General features: G+C 35.8%; 2 protein-coding genes across 2 annotated transcripts in view; one reads left to right on the top strand and one right to left on the bottom strand.

The window, feature by feature from the left end:
• Znf804b (zinc finger protein 804B) overlaps positions 1-24,186 on the top strand; it is a 555,475-nt gene that overhangs the window by 32,542 nt on the left and 498,747 nt on the right. The gene's annotated exons all lie outside the window — the stretch shown is intronic.
• Positions 2,907-5,186, bottom strand: Tex47 (testis expressed 47). Its single transcript, XM_031379980.1, has 2 exons — positions 5,086-5,186; positions 2,907-4,549 (listed from the first exon to the last, which is right to left on the bottom strand). The coding sequence occupies exon 2, from the start codon at positions 4,480-4,482 to the stop codon at positions 3,721-3,723; it is 762 nt and encodes a 253-aa protein (XP_031235840.1). The 5' UTR covers positions 4,483-4,549; positions 5,086-5,186; the 3' UTR covers positions 2,907-3,720.

The following is a 24,186-nucleotide window of genomic DNA, read 5'->3' as shown; positions in this document are numbered from 1 at the left end:
ATCTTTGAGAATCCCATTCTTTTTAAACCAGACAATGGAGTGGAGTGGACTGGGATGAAAAGGGAGGTAAGAAAGAAGTACAAGGAGGAGAAACTATAGTCCAAGTCCAAATGTATTGTATAAGAAAAGAATCTATTTCCAATAAAAGGGAAAAACAAAAACAACAACAACCAAAACTGATAGACAGACAGAGAGACAGAGAAACAAAGACCTATATTTATAAGGATCATCATTCTGTCTTCTTAAACCATCTCAAAAATCAGCAACTCTTTGAGAGTTCCCTGACTCTTTAAATTGGAGAACAATATTTAGATAACATAATCTGAATACTAGTTTTTATTAAAGTACACACACAACCTTGTATGGATTAATATATAGAGCATAACTATAAATTCATTTCTCTATCATCTATATAGCTATATAGTGCTCCAATTCCCTCAAGTTCCAGGTCTCCTTCAGATAAAAAATTCTATAAATGAATAGAATTTACATTTAATATACCTATACTCTATAATCTTTATATTATCTGTGGGTTACTTTTTATAACAAATGCAATGTAAATATTATTCAGAGAGTTGTTCATATTAAGTATAATTTGTGTATTTATACTTAATAACAAATTTTATTCATGGTAGACCAAAAATAGAGGAAATTACCAAAAAATATACAAAAATGAGAATCCACATGATCATATCCTTATATGCAGAAATGGCTATTGAAATAAAATCAGTATCTATTCATGATAAAAGCCTTGTATAACCTAGGGGTACAGAGGACATATCTCAGTATATATAAATTTAATACGCAAGACCTCGCAGCCAAGATGACACTAAATGCAGAAAAATCATTTGCACCTGAATTAGGAGTAAGATAAAGATATCCACTCTTGCCTCTTCTCTGTAATAAAATTCTTGCAATATGAGAGTAGTAAAAGCAGAGAAAACAAAGAAAAGAAAACTAAGAAAAGAATAAGTCAAAGCTTCCTTGTCTATAGATAATATGATTCTACATAGAAATGCCTATAAAGACTCTACCAGAAGAGGGCTAATAAACACATTCAGCAAGTATCAGCATATAAAATTAGTACACAACAATCAGTAGCCTTATGTACCAAAAAGCAAACATCCTGATGAAAAAGTCAGTGAAACAATACCACTAACAATTGGGCCTTAAAAATTGCAAGTAAAAGACGTGTACAGTGGCAATGTTAGAAACTGAGAATGGGACCAGAAGATGGAAGGACCTCCTGTGTACATAGATCAGTAGGAATAAGGTTGAGAAATGGCCACCCTACCCAAAGCAGTCTGTAGATTCAATGCAATACCCACGATACTTCCAATGCAATTCTTCAGAGAAGTGAAAAAAATCTCAAATTTAGTATGAGTTTAATAAACTCCTAACAATTAAACATTGCCAGAAGTTCCACCACCCTCAATTTTCTCTTATATTATAGAGTAACAGAAGTAAACAGAAACATTTAATGGAATAGAATTCAAAACCCAGATCTCTGTCCATATTCCTATCCTTACTTGATTAGTAATACGTAGTTTTAAAATAAACATTAGAGAAACATCAAAATCTTCAACCAATATTGCTGGTCAAACTGAAAAGCAATGCATAAAATGATGAAACTGTATGCTTAAATGGTACTTGCTTAAAACTGAACTTCAAATGGAGTAAGGATCTAAACATAGGGACTGATCCCTCAATCTTATATAAAAGATAGTATGAAGTACACTTTGAATTTTGCAATCAAAACTTAGACATACCTGAAATATTTATATTCAACTTTGATTATAAACTTTCTTTATTCATGTGACATAAGATTTATAAAATGTTTTAGCAATGACATTGTTGAGATGAGGAAAATAAATCCTTCTAAGTAACTACCATAACAAGTGAATTTCATTTGAATAAATTCATTATAGTCTGCTTACTATAATGAATGCATAATTGAGGTATGTATTTGTGTTTTTCTTTTATAAAATATAAATTTTATTTTCATACAATATATTCTGCTTTTATGAGTGTTTAAAATTTACAGTGAGCTAAGTAAGTGAGCAATATTTTCACTTAGGTGGATTAGTTTTCTATCAGCATTTCTTATGTCAGGACATGATATAGACTGATAAGTTATATAAGGTAGGCAATGTGATGGAGACACATTTTGTCACTGTTGGGATATGCAGCCAACTGCAATGATTGGCTGCCTAGTAAGAGTATACTTGGAGACATCTAGTAATATACATAAACAAATGAATCATAACTGATGAAAATTATCCCCATGCATAAATCTTATAATTCATAATCATCTCAGGTCTGTAATTTGAGCAGGATTCCCAGGAAGAGTCCATTGCTATCCCATACAATGTCAACTAGTCTTGCTTGTAACCCTGGAAGCAGAGAGAGAATCAGGAACCACCAAGTCTTAGTATGATGCTTCCTGTCAGCTGGTCGCTTACTGAGGATGTCATCTGGAGACTGCTTTGAGTACTCACAGCATAGTGCCTGGATTCTAAGAGCTCGGGTTCAAAGGAACAAAGCAAGGCACTTGGCATTTCGATTTATCCTTGGAGATGCACAGCATCATTTCTGTCATACTCCATTGGTTAAAGCAGACACAAAAGGCTGTGCAATTTGAAGCACAAAGCGTGCCACATAAAAAAGGAATAGAAGGAATCTGAAGGTCACGCTACAAGAGGAGCATGTTGGATTAGACACATTAGAGTAGGCTTTTTAAAATATATAGTATTATGTGGCATAATTTTAAGAATACACTAATGTTTAATTTTTAACCATAAGCTTCACTGCTTGACATTAGCTAACTTTAGAAAATACTTCTTGCAAGCATATTTACTCTGCCAATAAGATGCTGCCTGACACAGCATACACACACACATTGTTCATTTCTTATAACATTGCTAATGTATAATTACTTAAGAATACATTTTTTAAAGTGGGCAAGAACAATCTCTCACATGAACACTGCACCATTTCTACTGCCTGATAAATGTCTGTCAAAAAGAGGAGTGCTCAGGTAATCACTGCTGCTTGACAGTGCTTTCTAGTTGCTTCACAAAACTCTTCTGTTGTTCAGCTTTATAATAAGTTCAGTATTACTGATTAAATAGACCAGAATATGAGTACTTCAGGGCTGTTTTCAGAAGTTAGGCTTCATTTTCTTTGATGTAGTAATTATGCACGAACAGTTTATTCACTTAGGTTCTGGAAGCTCTACCTCTTCCTACTCTACTATTTACATAGTAACATATGTTACTATATATTATACTGTATTACTTTTACATAGCATCCTTGATTGCAACTTTAGGTTGCAAGCTTCTTCAGGCTCTGTTAGAAATGATCCACCCCCAAATACCTTTCTTCCACCTTATGACAAAGATTGCTTGTTAACTTTTGAGAGAACACATGAGAACCTAAATGTTTAAATGGTGTTAACTCCCTTCCTTCTATGCTTTAAACTATCCCATGAAAATGATGGAACTTACAAATTCATTAAACCCATTTACTTTCAAAAACAAATTGAGCTTCATACCACAAGAAGCAGATGTATTCCTATGTTTAGCTCTAATATTAGCATTCTACCTGTGTGCTTATTTTAATGTCCTGTACGTTCTTTTTAAGAATAAGTTTAGGTATTTCTTTTGTTTCTACAGTACTACAAAAACTTGATGAGACAGACCCAAATTATCTCTCTCCATCCTAGAAACGGGAAGGAGCTGGCCACACAATATCAGAATCCAGGGTAACATGTATGGGTCTGTTATACATGCTCAAGAAAGATGCTGGGTCCATGAATTCTTCAGCTTGGCATAAGTACTTGATGGTTTGTTCTGGGAGAATGAGTTCAGGGGCAAGTTGGTGTAAGTTGTCACCTGGCCCTTTCGCGCCCACTTTCACTGTCTTGTAAAGGTGGAGTGCCAATTTATGAGTCATGGTGAGGAAATCTGTGGTGACTTGTACTACAGACTGTGACTGTGTGTCGTCATCTAGGTACAAAATGGGGACTTTGATGACAGAGACATGCCACTGCATGAACAGCCTCGTGGGGATGTTATGAGAAGCCACGATGATTTTCATGTTTTGGATCATAAATTCTGTTTGACTCTTTTCGTGGGAAACATAATCTAGAAGAATCCGGAACAGTGTGCCGTTGGAACTCTCGAGGATGTGCAGAAATGTACTTGGGTATATGAGCAAGAGTCCTGTCACTACTTCACCTAAATGATGTTTCAGAATTGACTGAAACAGTTGCTCATAGTATTCAGAAATTTCCTTTTTCTCTATGTTGGCTCGTAGGTGTCCCACTAGAAACAACCTATGAAGGAGGAATTTCTTTAGTTGTAGCCTGTGTTTTTCTTCCTGAAGGTGCAAGTAATTGGTACGAGGAACCTTGGGCATAAGAAGAGGATCCACTTGAAACTGCTTCTTGCTGCCCCTCCGATTATGGACCATGAAAGACATGATGAATCTTTTTTTCTTTTTTTAGATGATTACAAGTCTCACTGGTAATGAACTCTTATTTTTATTTCTTATGACCAAAAACAAAAACAAAAATAAAAGAAGTTAACAGTTTGTCAGATGTTAGTGAATAACAAAATCCCCACTCTGCACTGTAAACAATGTCATACACATGAAAGTGGATGTGAAACAAATACAGCCATGGCTCCTGAGTTCACAGGGAAATAGCTACCATGCTTTAGTCAACGCCCTCTCTGGGTCATTGTCATTACAGACTATACTCAAGGCTTTTTAATGCTGTTTCTAGGGCAAATGGTTTATCTAATATTTAACATAAGTTTAACTGGCCTGTAAAGATGAAAATAAATCAGGTGTACTAAAGACTATTATTTGTTTATTTAACATTTACTCCCAATACTAAAATTTAATAGTTTCTCTTTAATAATAACAGTACCCTTTTGGGGGAGTTAATTGATTGGTTTATTCTTTTATCAATACATTTCTTCTTTGTTGTTGTCTTATTAAGACTGCTGCACTGATTCAATCCCATGTTCCAGCCCCACTCCCAGGGCTCCTTAACTTTCTTCACCTGTCAGGTACATTTACCTGTCTTTGAGGTCTGAGGTCCTCTTGGCTTGATCTCTGCCATGCTTCCAACTGCCAGTGCCAGGTCCCCTTCAACTGTCCTATCCGGGGTTCTATTACCATATGTCATGAAAGGGGTTAGAATATTCCTGAAATTAAAAGGCCACAATGGATTTTGTCCTGGGTCTGATTTCATGAGATTATCCCAAGAAAATCCTCAACAGTGCTGTGGTTTTTAGGGGAAATGAGAGCTTCTTTTTCAGAATGCTTTTTGGTCTTTTGGATGTTGTTTTCCGTTTGTTCTTGCCACACACTTTGTCAGATGAGCAGCAGATTTGGGCACTTTCTTTTATATCTCAGTAAATTAAAGCTATGGTAGTAAATCTTGTTCCTATAGTTCACTCAAACACTAGTTACAAACTTTAGAAACACCTGTTTGAATCTCTGTAATAATGCATCTATTATAAGAAAATGTTTCACGATACCATTTGGTCTATTTAATGTGAATTTAAGTTAATTTTTATGATTCAAAATAAAATCACCTTTCAGTATTACATTATTAGTATTAGTATTCAATACTAGCTCTAAACAATAATTTGAATATGACAGAGTTAGGAAAAAAGTATTTATTAAAAAAAATGAAACTCAGACAACATTTTTCTCTTGAGATTTTCATTATTCAAACTAATGATCTGATTTTAATGATTTGCAGTGATAAATTATTTCAGAAAGTGAAGGCTGAGAGGTGATTTAATAAATCTTTAATTGTGTGATACATAACAACTGACCATAATTCCTCAGCCACTGTGATTCAGCTCCTTGCTCACTGAAGACCTTCCAAGGTGTTCAGTCAGTGTCTTGTCTAGGGGTTGTCCCCCATTCTCCTTTATACTTGTGAAATAGAAGAGCTTGGAAGACAGCCTCCCACAGCCCTCTTTCCTCCCTGATTTCTTGAGTCTGTCCCTCCCTATTTTTTCTCAAATATCTATGTGCGACCTAGTGGAATTCTTTTGGCATCCAGCTCTGGACAGTGCTGAAGCTCTGTTGTCATAGAGACCTTACATCCTGCTTCCTCAAGTTTGGCTCAGTGGCCTCTAAATTCGAGTTTAAGAGGACACCATAGAGGTACACATTCTTGCTTCTTCTCCCCAACGCATGATTGGTGCGGTGCATGGATCCCTCTGAGCTCATCTACAGACTGGGAAATCTTACTCCAAAGCTTCAAGCAAGGTTGTAGACCTTTATGTTGTCCTCATAAACTCGAATGCACTAGTTGGCTGACACTGGCAATGAAAAACTGAACCCATTCAAATATCTACTCTTGACAAAATACTCTTAGTTCATTTCATCAGGCCATCTATAACTCTTCTTTCCATGAATGTTAAATCTACACTCTGAAATTTAGATACCAACGTTGGAAATATTTTTATTGAGTTTGTTTCATTTGCAAAGAGTCTCTAGAATGGTCAGACCCCTGAAGATGTACATAGAACTTAACATTATGTAGACTGAATGGGTTATATTTAAGAGTATATATGTATATAAATATGTGGATCTAATAACAATTAGTGGGAAAAATATATGGATTTGAAGGAACTCAGGGAGGGGGTATATGGATGAACTTAGAGGGAGAAAAGGTAAGGAAAATGTTACAATTATATTATTATCTTTAAAAATTAAATTAACTTTAAACAGTTAAAAAGTTCCTTAATATCTGGATTAATTTCTTGTCTCTGTTTCTATTTCAAAATCATTTTCATTGCCTTTTTAAATGTCTTTAATTTATTTTAAACATTAATTTAATTTAAATATTAATCTCAAGTTGTATTTCATACTTACTTTAAAAATTCTTATTTAAGCTGGTGTGATAGCCCACACTTCTAATCCCAGCACTTGGGAGGCAGTGATAGGCAGTTATCTGAGCTCAAGGGCACCTTGATCTACAGAGTGAGTTTCAGGACAGCAAGGGCTACACAGAGAAATCCTGTCTCAAAACCAAATAAACAATTTTGTATTTCAAAATTCATTTAAAATTCTTGATTTTCACTACCTCCTTCATACTCCTCTTGATTTCTCTCTCCCAGATATTAATCTCAGATCATGAAATGTAAGCCTACAGAGTAGTTCATGGTCTTTTGTTTATATTTTATAATAGGTTTACAGAGTCCCTGCTGCTATTTGAACACTAGAAGGGGAAGATCTATATTCAATGGCTTACAAACTAGCTAAGGGATTCTTACTAGCTTCCAGTGGTGAATGAGACCAGAGTAAACATGGGGACATGTTATAAAATGATTTGCTACCTAATGCTGATGTTGATCGTGGTCATCAGGAAATTCCAGTGCCTTTATGCTCCCAAGCACCCCTTTCTGAATGCACAAATTAGACAACAACAACCACAAAAAAAGTGCAAAGAACGCCAAAACCATCAAAAGGATTCATCCGCCCATTTTTGGTTTAGAGCATAATTTATTTCCAAAGTTAGCAGCTAAGAACCAGCCTTCAAAGTGGGTTGACAGTAGGATTATTATCCCACTTCACACTGTTTTCATTCATGCATGTTTTTTTCTGATCATAGTATGTCCCTGAAAGAACAAAGAGCAAAGAGTGTAATCTGCTTAAGGATTTTGAGTGAGAGTCTAACTCCCTTTCATGTTGCCACAGTCTTGTTGGGCTCCACAAATCTGATGGTAAATAATCAAGGGTATTTTTTAGTACTTGTCTTCTTTCCTGTTTCTGATTGGTTGATATTGTTGTTCATCCTGTGTGGTTGCAAACCCCTTCAGCTCCTTCAGTCCTTCCCCTAACTCCTCCATTGGGGTCTTAATAAGACTGACAAAAACCAAGGGGAGTTCAAGAGGAGGCTCCAAGACCTGACACTATTACTGATGCTATGATGTACTTACAGACAGGAGCCTGGCATGCCTGTCCTCTGAGATGCCCAACAAGCAGCTGACTGAGACAGAAGCAGTCACACCCAAGCAGTGGACAAAAGCCAGGGACCCCTGTGGTTGAATTAGAGAAAGGCTGAGGAGGAGGGTAATCCCATAGAAAGATCAACAGTCTCAACTAACCTGGATCCCTGAGATATATCAGACACTGAGCCACCCACCAGGCAGCATAAACATTAGTTGGTCTGAGGCTCCCAACACACACACAGCAGAGGACTGCCTGGTATGGCACTGAAGCAGAACTCTTACCAAAGCAATTTGCCCAAAGCAGTGCAGGGTAACAGGCTTCATGGGCAGAAAGCAGAAACAGGAAAGAAGACAAGTGAGTAGCTGCCCAAGTTCAAGTTTTAAGCACTTATTGGTAAATACAAACTCATGGTGTTAATCCTTTTCTATTATCCTATTTACACATCCTATTATTTTATATTTGCTTATTTCTTTTTTTTCTTGAATATTTTCTTTATTTACATTTCAAATGTTTTCTCCTTTCCAGGTCTCCCCTTTGGGAACCCCAACCCTCTGCCTTGATGAGGGTGTTCCCCCACCCACCCACTCCCATCCTCCTGCCCTGGCGTTCCCCTACACTGTGGCATAGAACACCCTTGAGACCTAGGGTCTCTCCTCCCTCTGATGTCCAACAAGGCCATATTCTGCCATGTATGTGGCCAGTGCCATTGGTTGCTCCATGTGCATTCTTTGGTTGATGGTGCAGTTCCCGAGAGCCCTGGAGGAGGGGTCTGGCCTGTTGACACTGTTGCTCCCTTCATAGGGCTGCAAACCCCCATACTCATAACACATGTCAAACAGTACATCTTGTGATTTCTCACAGATTTCATACTATGTGTTATTCAAGATCAAATGTTCTTTAATAAACTCACAATGCCCTTGCCTCTATAAGACACATAGAACATATAGAGAGGATTAAATACCATTAATGGCCTACAGTAGGTACATAATAGGTCTACCCTAGATAGGTGCACATTATCTTCACAGTTTATAGAGGAAGATACTAAATTGGGGATAGTTTAATAATTTACACATTCTTCAAGTCTCCTCTTACCAGCTTTTTTGCCATGCTTGCATTGGAAAATATTAAATTCTCACTCACCCTAGTAATTCTTTTATAGGGACATGGATCAGTTTCATGAAGAAACCAATATGTTCTATTATGGCAAATTATCTTGCAGTGGCACGACAGCCTCTGTAATTCTTAACTATCAGGTTTGGTACATCTTTTAACTACTACAACCGATTCCTTAACAAATTGCCAGCTTGGCTCAACACAGTACATTTATCTGATCTGTTAGTGCTTGCTTGATAGCTACTTGAGGAACTAGAGATCCCACAGCACTTGAATAATATATAGATAAGGAAAATATCAACATAATAATTCAAAAAATTGTCCTACTTTTATTTTCTAGTCATTTCTCTTGTATTTCTCAACAGCAAGAATGGTATGCAAGTTGGAAACACATAAACTTCTTGATTTTACAGTATAGTAAGGGTGATGGAATGCTCAGCAGTCTCAGATGTTTGTAGAAAAGGTCAGGAATAGAGAGGACGATGTTCAGCAATTTAGAAACATTGAAATAGGAAGGATAGCTGGGTTTTCTTAGTGACAGATTTCTTATATTAGTATCATCCTTTGCAGAACAGGGTTGTCTTAATTACTGTTCTATTGCTGTGAAGAGACAACATGACCAAGGGAACTTATAAAAAGGGAGATGTGAATCCATGACATTTATGGCAGGAAGCATGGCATAAAGCACACTAGTATGGTGCTGGGACAGTAGCTTGGCGTTTACATCTAATCCACAAGCAAGATGCAGAGAGAGGGCCTGGAGTGGGGTTTTTAAATCTCAAACCTCTTGCCCAGTCACACACTCCTTCAAGAATGGTACGTCTTTTAATCATTCCTAAACAGTCTACCAACTGGATACTGGTCAAATATATGAAAAATCTGGTAACCATTCTAATTTAAACAAGGGTTATGGAATGACTTTGAGGATGCGTCTTGAGTTTCTGCTTTGAGAATGAATATTTTGTGAAAAACTAGACTTGATTCCACAGAGATTCCATAGCCACTTTAACATTTCATCTGTGTTTCAGGTTAGAGAAAAGGAAGACTACTTCCTTTAACTCTATCACGTGATTCAACACAACTTACCCATGTGTCTAATAGAATACATAGTCTAGGGAAATAGCTAACACATGGCAAAGCCAAAGTCATAGTCTTAGAAGAGAAGTTTCATGATACACAACAGAATGCATTTTTTAACCAAATCATTTTAGTTAAAATTTTAAAATAATTATGACTGGCTGTTTTCTTTTTATACTTTTCTTACTATTTTTCTTCCCAAAACATTATGGAATAGCTTTTGGAAGTTATTTGTCAAAGACAGCACAGGGACACTTGTTAAAGTTGAATATTTCATGTAAGTCTACTGTCTGTTTAAAATGGTGCCAAATATTGGCCATAGTCTTGTGAACCAGTTCTTATATTTGGGCATGAGAATTTTAATGCAGTTAGTGGATCTGGAGGTCCTTGACTAGTTATCATAGAAGTAAAGTATCATGGTAAAGTATATGTACAATGAACATTGGAAATAGGAATATTCTGGAATCTGTCTGGAAGAATAAGGATTTAAGTAATTAAATAAGTAAATAAGAAGTTAATTATTATTAATATGTATTAATAATACATGTAGCATGGGTAAGGTTGATAAGATTAGAAAAGCCAAGGGAAGACACAAAGCTTGGAGTGTAAAGAAATATTGTTGAGAGGTATGAAATGAAGTTCTTGTTTTTGTTCTTCTTGTTCTTGTTCTTGTTCTTTTCTTCTTTTTGTTCTTTATTCTCTTCCTCCTCTTCCTCCTTCTTCAAAAAAGACAATTTTCTGTTATGAAGCTACAATAGTCTACCAGCCTTAGGATCTCCAGGTTAATAGTTAATGTCTGAGTTCCAGTCACTTACACTAAAATGTACAACTTACTGTGCTCAAGGTGCAACCCACACTGCAGTTCAGACCCAGAATACTCTCTTAATTTTCATGTGGTCTATATTCTGAGATATTTTGTAAATGGTGAAAAGCTGGTCACCGAAAGTACTCTTAGACCCTTCTCTTCTCCTACCTCATTCTTTGATGCTGGCCGTCTGCCCTGCAGTAAGTGTCTTACGCCTCCATCGTATAGTCCAACTCTCAGTTGAGTGAATCTCGGCACAGGAGGTAAGGCAACTGAACCAGATGATCACAGGCAGAAACCTTCAGACTGTGGGACACATGAACCTTGTATCTTTGTGTATTTTCTCACTCTACTAGTAACTATAGAGCAACTAGCACAGCCCGTTTATTTGCATCTCCCCATCTTCAGGCCTAAACCACATTAAAAAAGAAACAACTACTACCAGCATTGTAAACCTGAGAACTTTTTTCTTTTTTCTTTTTTAATAATATGATCAAGGGTGTTTTTAAAACTTAGTTCCTCACCCTGTCCTAAATTGGAGATCTCCATCAAATCCCTTTCCTGAGAGCTTAGAGAACTCTGCAGAAGAGAAGGCAGAAAGAAGATAAGAGCCAAAAAAGATGGAACACACCAAGGAAACAAGGCATTTTAGACACAATAGGATTGACCCCCATATAAACTCACAGAGACCTTCAGCATACACAGGGTCTGCATAGGTCTAAACCAGATTGGGTACCAGTCTACTAAGAGGGAAGGTGGATAAATCTCTCATATTCAACCCAGAAGCTATCTCCAATTGATAACTGCCCACAAAAGAGAAATTAATTTTCTCTAGTAGAGTCTCAGTGGGTCTACAGACCACACTGCACTTAAGGATAAGCCACACGCCCAGCAATAGATGACCAATACAAAAAGAACTCAATGTATTTTTGTAGGTTTTCTCTTTCCTAATGCGTGTCTGGTTATTTGTTTTGTTTTGCTTTGTTTTTGTGCCTTACAGGTCTTTTGGTTGAGTACTATGACTTCTGGTTTTATATTAAAGTCTCCTCTTTATTTGATTTTAAGTGTAACCAGGAGGAGGTAAGTCAATGGCTTGAGATCTATAGTGAGTGAATGTGAGGACTGTGAGGAAGGTGCATCTGCAGGCATTTGTAGAGATTCAAATGAGTTTGGATTTTATTCTCTCATTTAAAAATTTGAGTATCTGTAACAATATTTTCTTTCAGAAGTTTTTTTTTCTCTGAAAACAAAAGAAATTAGAGGGGAAAATAGAAGCACTCAGACACCTTTAAAGGCTATGTAGTTGGGAAGTGAACGTTTAATCTTCTGTTAGTTGAAGAATATTTTTTTAACTATTCTAGAAAATAGTTTTGCAATGTAAATTATTAGTTAATTTTTTTCCTACTTTTTAGGAAAGTAGTGCCTCTCTTAGGCACTGATAAAAAAGAAGAAAAACATTAATAACATACATTCCATACATTACATAATAACAGAAAAACATTAATAAACATTACACTGTAATGTAAAGACAATTTGTGGTAAGAACTATGAGAATATTGAGATAATGAACACATGTATTGAATACATAATAGCATTATTATCCTAACATTAATATTGAAAAATCTTTTAAAAGAATTATCCCTCCAATAATAAGGCAGAGAGCCATTCAGGAAGACACTTAGTGTGAATATCTATCCTTCACTGCATAGTCATACAAAATCACACACATGTACACACATACTGGATGTTCATCATGCACACTGATTTAGTGAAATACAGTGAAAGATTTGATATCTCTGTAATTTGGGATTCTTATATCATCTAGCTTGGGAGACATTTATGGAGAGGACTTAGAAAATGATGCATCATGAACTCAGCTGAATTAGGAGGAACAAGACTTAGGAATTCTGAGTCCCCTAGAAGGCAAAAAAGGGAGAAAATGTTGAGAGATAGGAGTTATTAAAACACAGTCCAGCTATCTCAGTATATAACTCTTTACACCCTCAAGAGAAAATTGTGTTTGTATGATTTTGCCACAGTTGGACATTTAGAGTTTGAAACAAAGGAATGGTAAAGACAGAGGAAGTTAGGTAGCTACCATCAACTCATAGAGATGTGAGCAGCTGAAGACTGAGGAAAGTAGGTAGCCATCATTAAGGCACACAGGCATGACCATCTGAAGGTAGATGCTGAGGATTTAGAGATGACCCTGTGGATTAGAATGCCCGTTGCTGGTAGGATATTGTTGTAAAAATACAGATGTGGAGTGGAGCACTCTTTCACAGAACAAAAGTTCTTGCTGAATAAACATGAGAAGCAGAGATTGACTCCCCAGAACCATGTTAAAAATAAACAAACAAACAAAAACAAGAAGCAAAAAATGCACAGTACATGTGTCCACACATCTGTGTGCATGTAACATACTCAAATACACTGCAAGTATAAAATAAAACAAAACAGGAACCAAAAAAAACAATAACAAAACCCAAAACCGCCACAACTGGTAAAGCATGAAAAAGAAAAACAAGATTCAGGAAGAAAACTGGTTTGTGTAAATGATATTGGAGTTGCTATGGATGAATCTGGATATAAATGAGCATGGAAATGCGAGAATTCTTGACTTGTAATGCACATGTAACATTTGTGTGCACTGAGGGAAAAACTGGGTTCACACAAAGTGTGTGGCCCTGGCATCCACCTGAATGAAGGCTGTTGTACTATCTTTGGAACATGTACATTTAGGATATAGAAAAACAGGCAACGAAATAGCAGAAATAGATGTAAAACAAAAGCAGTCTTGGAAGATCAATTCAAGGGTGTTTCAAAGATGCTTATTGTTAAAATTCTAAAGAAAGGAGTAAAGTATTTAAGTTTTGCTATTACCATTATAAGTCACTGATTTCATGTTTTCTAGGTTATTTAAAATGAGTAGGTTTATTCTTTTGTCTCTATTGGCTCAGAGGAATCAAAACAGTTAAGTGAGCCGCAGTAGAGTGAGTGAGCACAGAGCAGGTACTTCTCACAAGTATTTGTCAGAAGTATGCAAGTATTTGGATAATTTGTAAAGGAGGAGGATTATAAAGTACTTGTGTAGCAGGGACCCAAGGCTTCTCTGCACTGAAAACAAGCATTCTAGTCCCTCCCCAAACTGCTGCTGTGTTTTCTGGAAAAGTAGAGTTTAAAAATAGAATACAACATTATATTCCTGAAAATATCTTAAGACTACAGGATGCACATTCATCTTCTAGAAATATAAATAATATTAAACTCTGAATTACATCCACATTTTCTATTTTTTAATCTAGCTGTTTTCTGTTTCAAAGACATGACTTACTACCATACTTGTTGAATATTGTATCAGATGACCTAGGCACAGACAACTTTCGCTTAATTTACCATGACATAAAATCTTTGAGGAACCTTGATGTTTTATATATATACAGAAGGGAGCATGCATAGATTAGTATCATCAGAATTCTGATATAAATGTCTACTATGTATATTCTGGATTATGATAAAAGGTACAAATAAATGAATATAATTTGTATAGTTTGTTTTTGGTTTATCTTCATTCAGTTGTTTCATGAGATGGAGAAGATTGAGCTATTCTACTTTTAGAACTGGAAAGAGCTTAGCACCAACAGAAAGCATATAACACAGATAAGGGAAGTGCCCACACAAAGGAGTTTAGTGTCCCAACAACCTGAAAGTTGTTACCTTACAGCAAAGTTGGCAAACTGTTTACAGGAAAGACTCAGCAGGAACGTGATACCTCTTACTAGACTACTTTCCAAGACAGGTGATAGTTGTTTTGATAACAACAGAGGGCCAAGGCTATTCCAAGATTAGTCATATGCATCTGAATTTTGTAGTACTCAGTAAGCACTCATTCAATGTTATTTTAGGACAAGAAGTAATACAGTCAGGTTTTCTGCTTGATGGTGAGTAGATGCATGGGTATTTTTGGGCTATTTGGCAAGGCAAAAGTCTTATAGTCAGATACACATTAAATATTATTGTATCTTGCACATACATGTTTTTATTAGAATTTAGAAATTTAGCAATTCTTTGTTTAAAGAGTAATGTCTATCAAACTCCATGTAAACACATTATTTTTATGTAACTGGAAGAATAGTAAAAGGAACAAAAAATATTTGTACAGATAAACTGCATCCTAGATTCCTAACCAGTTTCCCCTAATTTATTCAACATCTACTATCCTGAAACTGTTCTCATCTACACTAAATTTAAAGACAAATTCCCATTCAAATTCAAGATGCTAATATATATTTTCAGAAACTAAACCTATTAACTACTATTAGCAACTGTGGAATATGAGAACCTAATGCAATAATAGATCACAGAGTATCATAAATAAACTTGCAGGTACAACCTTTTGTTTTGTTTGGTTTTAACATTGTTTGAACAAAGCAAGACAGAGGTGGTTGCTAAGTTCAGGGTGTGGTCCCCCATGACTAATGAGCCTTTCATAGTGGAGAGGGAGACATTTGGCCACCTCATTTGACCACCTCAGCTTGCATTGCAGATCTGGACAGAGGGCACATAAATAACCATGCAGTACATCCTCCTTCTTTTACTCTAATTATTTGTCTCCATGGGGACCTCTTCACTATGTAGAGGCCACAAGTGGCCTCTTGGAAGTCACTTTAAATGGATTTCTGTCTCCACAGTTTTTTTATTTGTTTGTTTGTTTGGTTGATTTTTGTTTTTTGTGTTTTTGTTTTTGTTTTTATTTTCGACAAAGTAGACTTGTTGACTATGTGCCCTATGTTCTAAAATCTAATCCCTTTGTGTTTCTTTTAAATCTAGGCAATTTTAAATAATCCATTCAATATGATATTGTTTGAATTACCTAAGGTCTAAAACTCCTAGCCCAATAACCTAGTTATTAAAAATACTCTACTTGAATAATTTATATTCTTCATACAATTTTGTTTTTATTTGACTACATAACTTCTACTGTTTAATTGTGGCACACAATTCATAATCAGATATCTCAAATAAAGACACAACAATAATTATAGATTTTTCCAAATCAAGATAGCTTTAAGGTCAAATATGAGAACCATTCAAATTTTATTTTATTTACTTTTTATTTATTTATTTATATACAAACACACACATGTATAAAAATTTTTCAAGTACCTGGTGAGGCAAGGAAACATCAGATCCCCTGGAATAGTGGTTAACACGAACATCCTGATGTGAAACTAGGAATAGAACTCATGTCTTCTGCATGAATAGCATGTGTTTTCATCTGCTGAGTCATCTCTCAAGCCCCAAATCCTTGCATGATATATTAAATTCTTCATATTCTGCTCAAAATACTGTACCTTTCTGCTGAGGACTTATACTAATCTCTCTGCCTCTGTTATCTCTGTCTCTGTTTTTCTCTCTCTGTCTCCGTGCTTTAGTTTCTGGTCTCACTGTCTCACTCTCTGTCTCTCTCTATTTGTGGAAGTTTTCAGCAGTAGCCACAGCACAGTAGAAGAAAACATACATTTTAAATTTTGGCTTCTATCCAAATTGAACATCCATCTTGGATCCAAGGCTCAAAGGCTGTGAGATATAGAGTTTGAGACCAATGGGGACATTAGCATTTAGTGGATCATTCTTTGATGGTATATTTGCCTCCAGTAATTCATTTCAGAGCAAGCTAGTTTTAGAATTTTTAGTAAAGTCATTTCCTAAGACGTGTGTCTCATAAAAACAAAGAAATTCCTGTTAGTCATGTCTTCTGATACTAAATTTAGGCTTGGATCTTTAGCTTCCTAAATATCTTCTGTGGTTTCAAAAGGGCATTTTTTGTTTGTTTATTTGTTTATGTTGTTGTTTTTATTTGTTTTTAATTTTTAAATAAGAAACCAGTACTTTTATGGACTAAGCACAACTTTGTAGTTTTAGTCTTTACTTTAAAAAGTCAATTTTAGAAAAAGTAATTTTTTAAGTAAAAGGAAAGCCTATTATGCTCTGAAAATTCTGAAAAACAAATCCAGATATCATTGCCAGTCTCTATTTCTAGTTACTAATTTAAATGACATAATTTTGTTACATTTTATAGTTAAGTTTTCTGACACTGTTATATAAAGGCAAGTAACAAAAGTTTATGCCAAGAAAAACTCAATTAGAAAGATGATCATTATACCAGTAGATTATAGAAGAAAATAAAGTAAAATTCATCTAGAAATTTTCTGTACAGAGTCTCCAGGTTAAATCTCCACTGTATTGTGTGACTTGAGTGTGAGATAATGGCCTCTCTGAAGACTTTACGATGGTGTACAGGGAGAGCTGCTGAGGCAGTAGCTGAGAAATATAATCAGTGTATGTGAAACCAGCACCTATTTATCTTAAATTAATCATATTTCCTGAGCAAGCAGATGATAGTCCTGGGGCTGATGTCAGTGTCTTTTTATTCATCAGACAGGTAAACCTGCAGCTTTGCTGTTTCTGTGAGCGTTTCATGGTGGGAAGGATCTCTAGCTGTAGCTCTTACATTATTAAGAATTGCTTGTTAGATTTTTCTAAGTTTTGGAACAGAAACCAGTAAATATTCATTTCAGAAATAAATTAGTGGTTCCATTAAGCCACTTTTGCTTTTCTGCCAGGAAGGCTCCAGCAAAGTTTTCCAAATAGTGTAACTTTTTTTCTTTTTTGATCATTAGGACACCCTCCAGTTGAATTCTTACAGTTGAAGTAGAAAGATCTCAATGTTGCTTCATTCTGTGGAAAAGCATCCATGTTGATGATGCAGCGTGGAGGATGAACAAGGACATGGTGGCTCTGATACAGACATCCACATAGGAGATGAACCATTGAACTGTTACTTAATGTATACTTTCCTTCTGCTGGAAGGAAACATGCTAAAATGAGAAAGAGAAAACTAGGAAGTATCTCTTTATACACTAGGCCTTACCAAAAAGTCTTACTATGTTTCCTAGTGTTGTTGTTATGACCATGATGTCTTTTGACTTCCAAAGTAACATTTTGAAGGTTTAACTATCTTCTTACTCCTATTTTTACATCTCTACAATAAATGTGTACACATGAATATGCTCAAGTAGAAAGACTTTAGACATTGTGATTATAAGCTATGAGTGATATTAATTTTAATTCTATCAATATTCTTTCTATATGTACACACTACACACACACACACACACACACACACACACACACATATATGGTTTGTATTCCAGTGAAAGCAAAAGTATAAACAGAATTCAAAACACAATGAAATTGTGTTCCAACCAGTTGGCTTATATTAAGCAGTACATTTGGAGGGATAAAATTCAACATAGGTTTAAAATTAGATGAGGCTGAAAGCTTTGGGTATAGAGCTTTATAGGAGTGAGAAGCCCAGCTATTTTGAGTTATCAAGTTCTTCTTACAGACTGAACATACAGTGTGAGGTATGTCCTAGTATGAGCAGAGCCTGGTCTGCACTGCTCTGAAGTCTGAACCCACATACCAGTTGAGCAGTGTGAGGTATGTCCTAGTATGAGCAGAGCCTGGTCTGCACTGCTCTGAAGCCTGAACCCACATACCAGTTGAACAGTGTGAGGTATGTCCTAGTATGACCAGAGTCTGGTCTGCGTTGCTCTGAAGCCTGAACCCACATACCAGTTGAGCAGAACAACACTGTGGTTTCTTTTGCAGAGAACTAATTTTAACCTTGAAAGAGTTATAATTTATAGGATAAACTGTTAAAAGAGTGAGTTTTGGCAGGGACATCTTGGTATTAAGAATAAATTCATGATAATTGGTATTTTAGTGTTACCTAGTGTTAAGAAAATCTGGCATTCCAAACTAACACATTGGCCATTGACTTCCATTTTCAAATGTCTGACTGAGCAATTGACTTAGATCTGTTATTTTAAGTTTAAAAACTTGCCAGATTTTTAAACAATGTTAGAACATTTAGTATTCACATATGCATAAATAATCACTAATTATTCATCTGTCTTCCTATAATATTTGTTTGTTAAATAAGCAATTTATTTTAAAAAAATATAACATCTGGGCTAATGGCAAGCCCAAAATTTCTCAGAAGGTGCAGTTACAAAAATCTCAGCCTAACTGTTTGTGAATTGGTACTACAAATTTGATGGTAAATTAAATTTTTTAATTTGAAACATAAAAAGTTTACACTGGGAATAGTAGTGGGGGTTTGTAATCCAGCAGTTGGGAGGCTGAGCTAAGAAGTTTGCAAAAAGTTCAAGACCAGCCCAGACTATTTAGTGAACAGGAGGCTATTGAAATACATAGGACGATCCTGTTTCAAAACAAACAAACAGCTAAAATAAAATTTAACATTAAGCTTCAAGGCCAAAATAAACCTATAACTGGTTCTTTCCGTGCATAAAACCTGCTTTCATGGACAGAGAAACAAGTTTTATTTACGACATTGATTTGTTTTCCCTTTACTAGTATGTGAAGAGACAGAGTCAGTGCAGAGTCAGTTAGAGTGAGGGCTTGTTGCAAGTGTGTGCCAGTTCCTCAGCACGGTGGCATTCTCTTGCTAAGGAAGGCAACCCTCTGCAAATACAGAGGTGGCTCTGACTCTCGGAGGCTGAGCTCTACAGCTGGGATCCATCAGAGGAAGGCCCTTCATATAGGCCCCTCACATTTTCCTCCATTATCACTTTCTTTACATTTAGAAAATAAAGATAAGCAGCAAGATGATATGTACCCCAGTCTTCTAATGCAGAGAGTCATTGATCACTCACATCCTGCTGTAAGATCTGAGTAAACAGGGACATCTCAGAAAAACAATGGGAGGCCAGGAATTTCCTTAAAAAAGATAAACTCAGGAGCTTTAGGAAGGTAGTAGAACTCTCCAGAAGGGAAAGGCTAATTAAAATTCCTCAGATCCCAGGGTGAGAAACTACCTGCAGGTGGGGGCACATTCTGAAGGGTGGACCTTTGCCCACCGTCAGACCAAGGAAGTCATTGTTACTTCATTCCTTAAAGGCCAATCAGTTTAAAAAGTCACACTGTTCTGCCAATCACATTGTGTCTAATGGCTGCTGCCCTGAAAACTGTATAAAAGCTCACTGAAGAAGTTGTGTGGGGTCACCTCCTTTCCTGAGGATCAGGGACGGGACAGCCTCAGTGCACTGAAATAAAACCCTCCTGTTCTTTGCATTGATCAGGCTACATGTGATTCACTCAGGGAGTCTCCAGTAAGCTAAGGTTCGTCAGGATCTTACCCTGCCATCACTGAAGCTACATAAATTTTATTTCTATACAGAGTAAGGTTTAATTGACATGCAACATTGATGTTATACCACAAATACTTCTTCGATTTTTCCTGGAATTATTTCACTTGATTTGCCTTTGCCACTTAGTATCATAATTTGAAAGCCTTTTATCACTAATAAACTATAAAATAAATAGGTAAATGTACATTCAAATGTCATTAACATACTATAAACTACATAAAATCATTAGTAAAGCATTAGCTATAGAATAAAAAGCAGTATGCTTCCTGTTGCATAGGTTTTTTGTTTTTTGTTTTTTGTTTTTTTTTTTAAACAGACATAGATTAGGATCAGCCAACCCATGATATTAGCTATTTGAAAGGTCTACCTTTTTTGTTGTTGTTCTTGTAGTTGTTGAAATAAGCCACAGTATAGAATTATTTTAATCCTGTTTTTAATAATTTACATCATAATTAAGATAATACACAAGTGACACATGTGAACAACTGATGATTTTATAAATGTCTGAAAGATTCTGTCAAAGTACCCTACAAAGAGATGAACCATTTGCCCCAGGAGTAAATTCTGAATGCATGGTACTCAAGAACAAGTTAGAGAAGGAGCATATCTTCATTGTCACATGCTAAGAAGCCCCATTTACTCACATCAGAATAAAAGATTTCCAGATTTAAGAATAATAAGTTGTTATCAGTCATGTTTGAATATGAAATAAAAGATGATGTAATATAAGTTCTGAGGAAATCTAGCACAGAGCTTCTCACAGGACAGAATTTTACATTCATGTTGTTAATGTATTTTGAAAAGTGGTCACATACTATGCAATTTGTTTTCTTGAGACCTTCTTATAGAACATAGACAGCATTTCCCCTTTTCTTTACTGCAACTGGTGCAGTCATTCTTACCATAGTAACTAACAACTAGGAGGGCTCCAGTCTTCTGAACTGAGTAGGGTCAGGAGTCTAATAGTGGAATGTTGAACTAGCCAATATCCCACCCTTCTGAACCTAAACTTCCTTAATTCCAAAAGCAATTCACCATGTTCATGCCAAGAAATGTTCAATTTTTTTTATAAAATTTCAACCAATGTAACATTCACTAGCAACATTAAATGTTTACACTTTATACTAATTAGAATAACTGTTATTAAAGCAACACGGGGAAAATTTGTCAAGATATAGAAAAGTAAGAACTCTTGTGTGCTCTTAGTAAGATTATAAAATGATGCAAAGGTAGAAAACAGCCTGAAAGTTCTTAAAGACTAAAAATAGAATTGACATATGACTGAGTAATCCCACTTCAGGGATACGTAAACAACAATCAAAACTAGATATCAAAGAAATGTTTGCATACTTATTATATATACTTACATATGTATGTCCACAGCAGCATTCTTAGTCACAGGTACAAAGGTATGGAAGCAGTACATATGTTCAATGCTTTGTGTCCTACAAGGAAAAATGTGATGTATATATCTATTTTTAAAAGATGGTAACTGTTTACATGCTCTACACACATGCCTACACATGCACACACTCATATGTGCCCCCATATAGACCATATGCATGAACAAACATGCACAGATGCACACACACACACAAACACACACACACACAGAGGATGGAGACATGCCTATACATGCACACACTCACATGTGCCCCCATATAGACCATATGCATGAACAAACATGCACAGATGCACACACACACACACACACACACAGAGGATGGAGACATGCCTATACATGCACACACTCACATGTGCCCCCATATAGACCATATGCATGAACAAACGTGCACAGATGCATACACACACACACACACAGAGGATGGAGAGAGAGATGAGTTGCTAAAGTGCTTTCATTCAAGCATGAATACCCAAGATGGAAATGGCTGCACATGCATTTAATCCCAGCACTAAGTGGCAGAGGCAGACTAATTTCTGTGAGTTTGAGGTCAGCCTGGTCCACATAGAGAGTTCCAGGACTATGCTCCAAGAATGTATTTTGACAACATTTTGATGGCAACATACCATGTTTTGTTGTTATATTCTTACAGAATCTAAACACTTATCAGAGTAACTAACAACAGGTAAGAGTGCTACAGCCTTCGTAAACTCCAAGAATATTTGACATTAACAACAGTAGGGTAAAAAAATAGGCCAGTCATTGAAGGAAAAATAACACTTTATTCCTTTTAATAAGATATCTAAACTAGGCAAAATTATACATGCATTAAATAGCATGATAATTTCCAAGGTTTGAGAAAAGAATAAATAGAGATTTGCCATGTAACAGGTACCTAGTTTTGGTTCTGCAAGACCCAGTGATTTAATGCTATTTCACAGCATTGAGCAACCTGCACATATGGCCATGTGTAATGCAAATGGTTAGGATAAAGATCTTATACTCTGGTCTTTTAGCCATAATAAAAATGGTAACTTCATTGTGCTATGAATTACATTCAGTAAATATCAGAAACCAAGTATAAATTTTCACATCATATTCTCTCTTATTTTTGCTAAAAGTCTAAGATGCTCTCTCAAGATCTATGCGGTCTGGTATATTTTTTAGACTATCACACAGCTTTTACAGATGGTAGATGACTTATGTAATCTCTTAAGCACATCCACTCAAAGACTGAGCAAATGTTCTCTGTGTGTGATTATTTGTGTCTTAAATGCTAAAGAGAAATTGTGAATTTCTATTTACAGACTTTGTCCTAAATTTCTTGATATAGTTCATGTACCTTCAGACAGACTAGTGTTCAGAAAGAGTCAACGAGAAGGTATTTCTGCAAGGCTGAAGATTTCGGTATATTTCTAGGCATTAATCTCTGCTTTCAGGAACTGGCTAATATCAAGTTACTAAATGTAGCTGGGAAATCCTTTGTCAAATTAGTTAGGCTTTTCATAATTCTGCTAAAAATTTAGTACTTGTATCTTTATTTGTTTTGCTAAGAGCAAAGAGATTTTGAGCTCTTATCTAACCAGACACCTTCAGTGTATGAAAGAATACAGTATTTTGGGGATGATGTATAATTTTATTTCTTATATGACTCAGTTACAGAAGAAATTTTGTTTTATTCTGAGGTTTGACATATAATTTTCCTGATTACTCTTTTGTAAAAATACTCTCTCCTCTCTCTCTCTCTCTCTCTCTCTCTCTCTCTCTCTCTCTCTCTCTCTCTCTCTTTTTCTCTCTTCCTCTCTTCCCTCCCTTCCTCTTAGCTCTTATACATGCACATACAAAGTAAGGTTAATGCTGAGAGCTTCAAAGTTTTCTACAAAATATGATTGTGGCCAGTTTCCTTGAAACCCACAACATAGCTTTCATGTAACACAGTCTCAGGAATAAACTTTACCCCCAGTGTTGTATAGAGCACAATATGGTGATATACTCTAAATTCTTCATTTAGTGACTGATACCTGAGGTGATTTAACTCACTTCTTCATATCTTGCAGGAAGACTTGCATTTTATCTTGAATTTTGTTTCCTGAACTTATTTCTCATTTTATATGGACTCAAATTTCTCTTTTTAAAAATGTTTGGTTTCCACTTGGGAATTAGTCATTTCCTGATATTTTTTAAAAATAAAACAACAACAAACAAACAAAAACAAACAAGCAAACAAACAAAAAACAATCAAAAACCCTACTACATACAAATATATCACATTTAAAACATCATAGTTGAGATACAAAAGGGTCAGTACTCATTTGAAATCTATCAGTCCATGATAACTCATAAAAATTTGCAGATGCTAAAGCCAGACAAAAATCCCAGCACAGAGTAGGGTAAGTGGACACAACACCTCTAGCCAAGAAGCTATTTGTAATTGACACCTACTGGGACAGAAAGATTCCGTTATCTTCAGTTACATGACACTAGATATTTATATATTTCTACATGTGCATCCAGTGCTCAGGAATAGTTGGTCAACACAGATAAGACACCAATCTTTGTGTCTG

Source organism: Mastomys coucha, unplaced genomic scaffold (assembly GCF_008632895.1).
Source record: "Mastomys coucha isolate ucsf_1 unplaced genomic scaffold, UCSF_Mcou_1 pScaffold19, whole genome shotgun sequence".
Classification (NCBI taxonomy): domain Eukaryota; kingdom Metazoa; phylum Chordata; class Mammalia; order Rodentia; family Muridae; genus Mastomys; species Mastomys coucha.
Note: the sequence above shows the minus strand (reverse complement) of the source record. Positions and strands in the feature narration are given on the sequence as shown.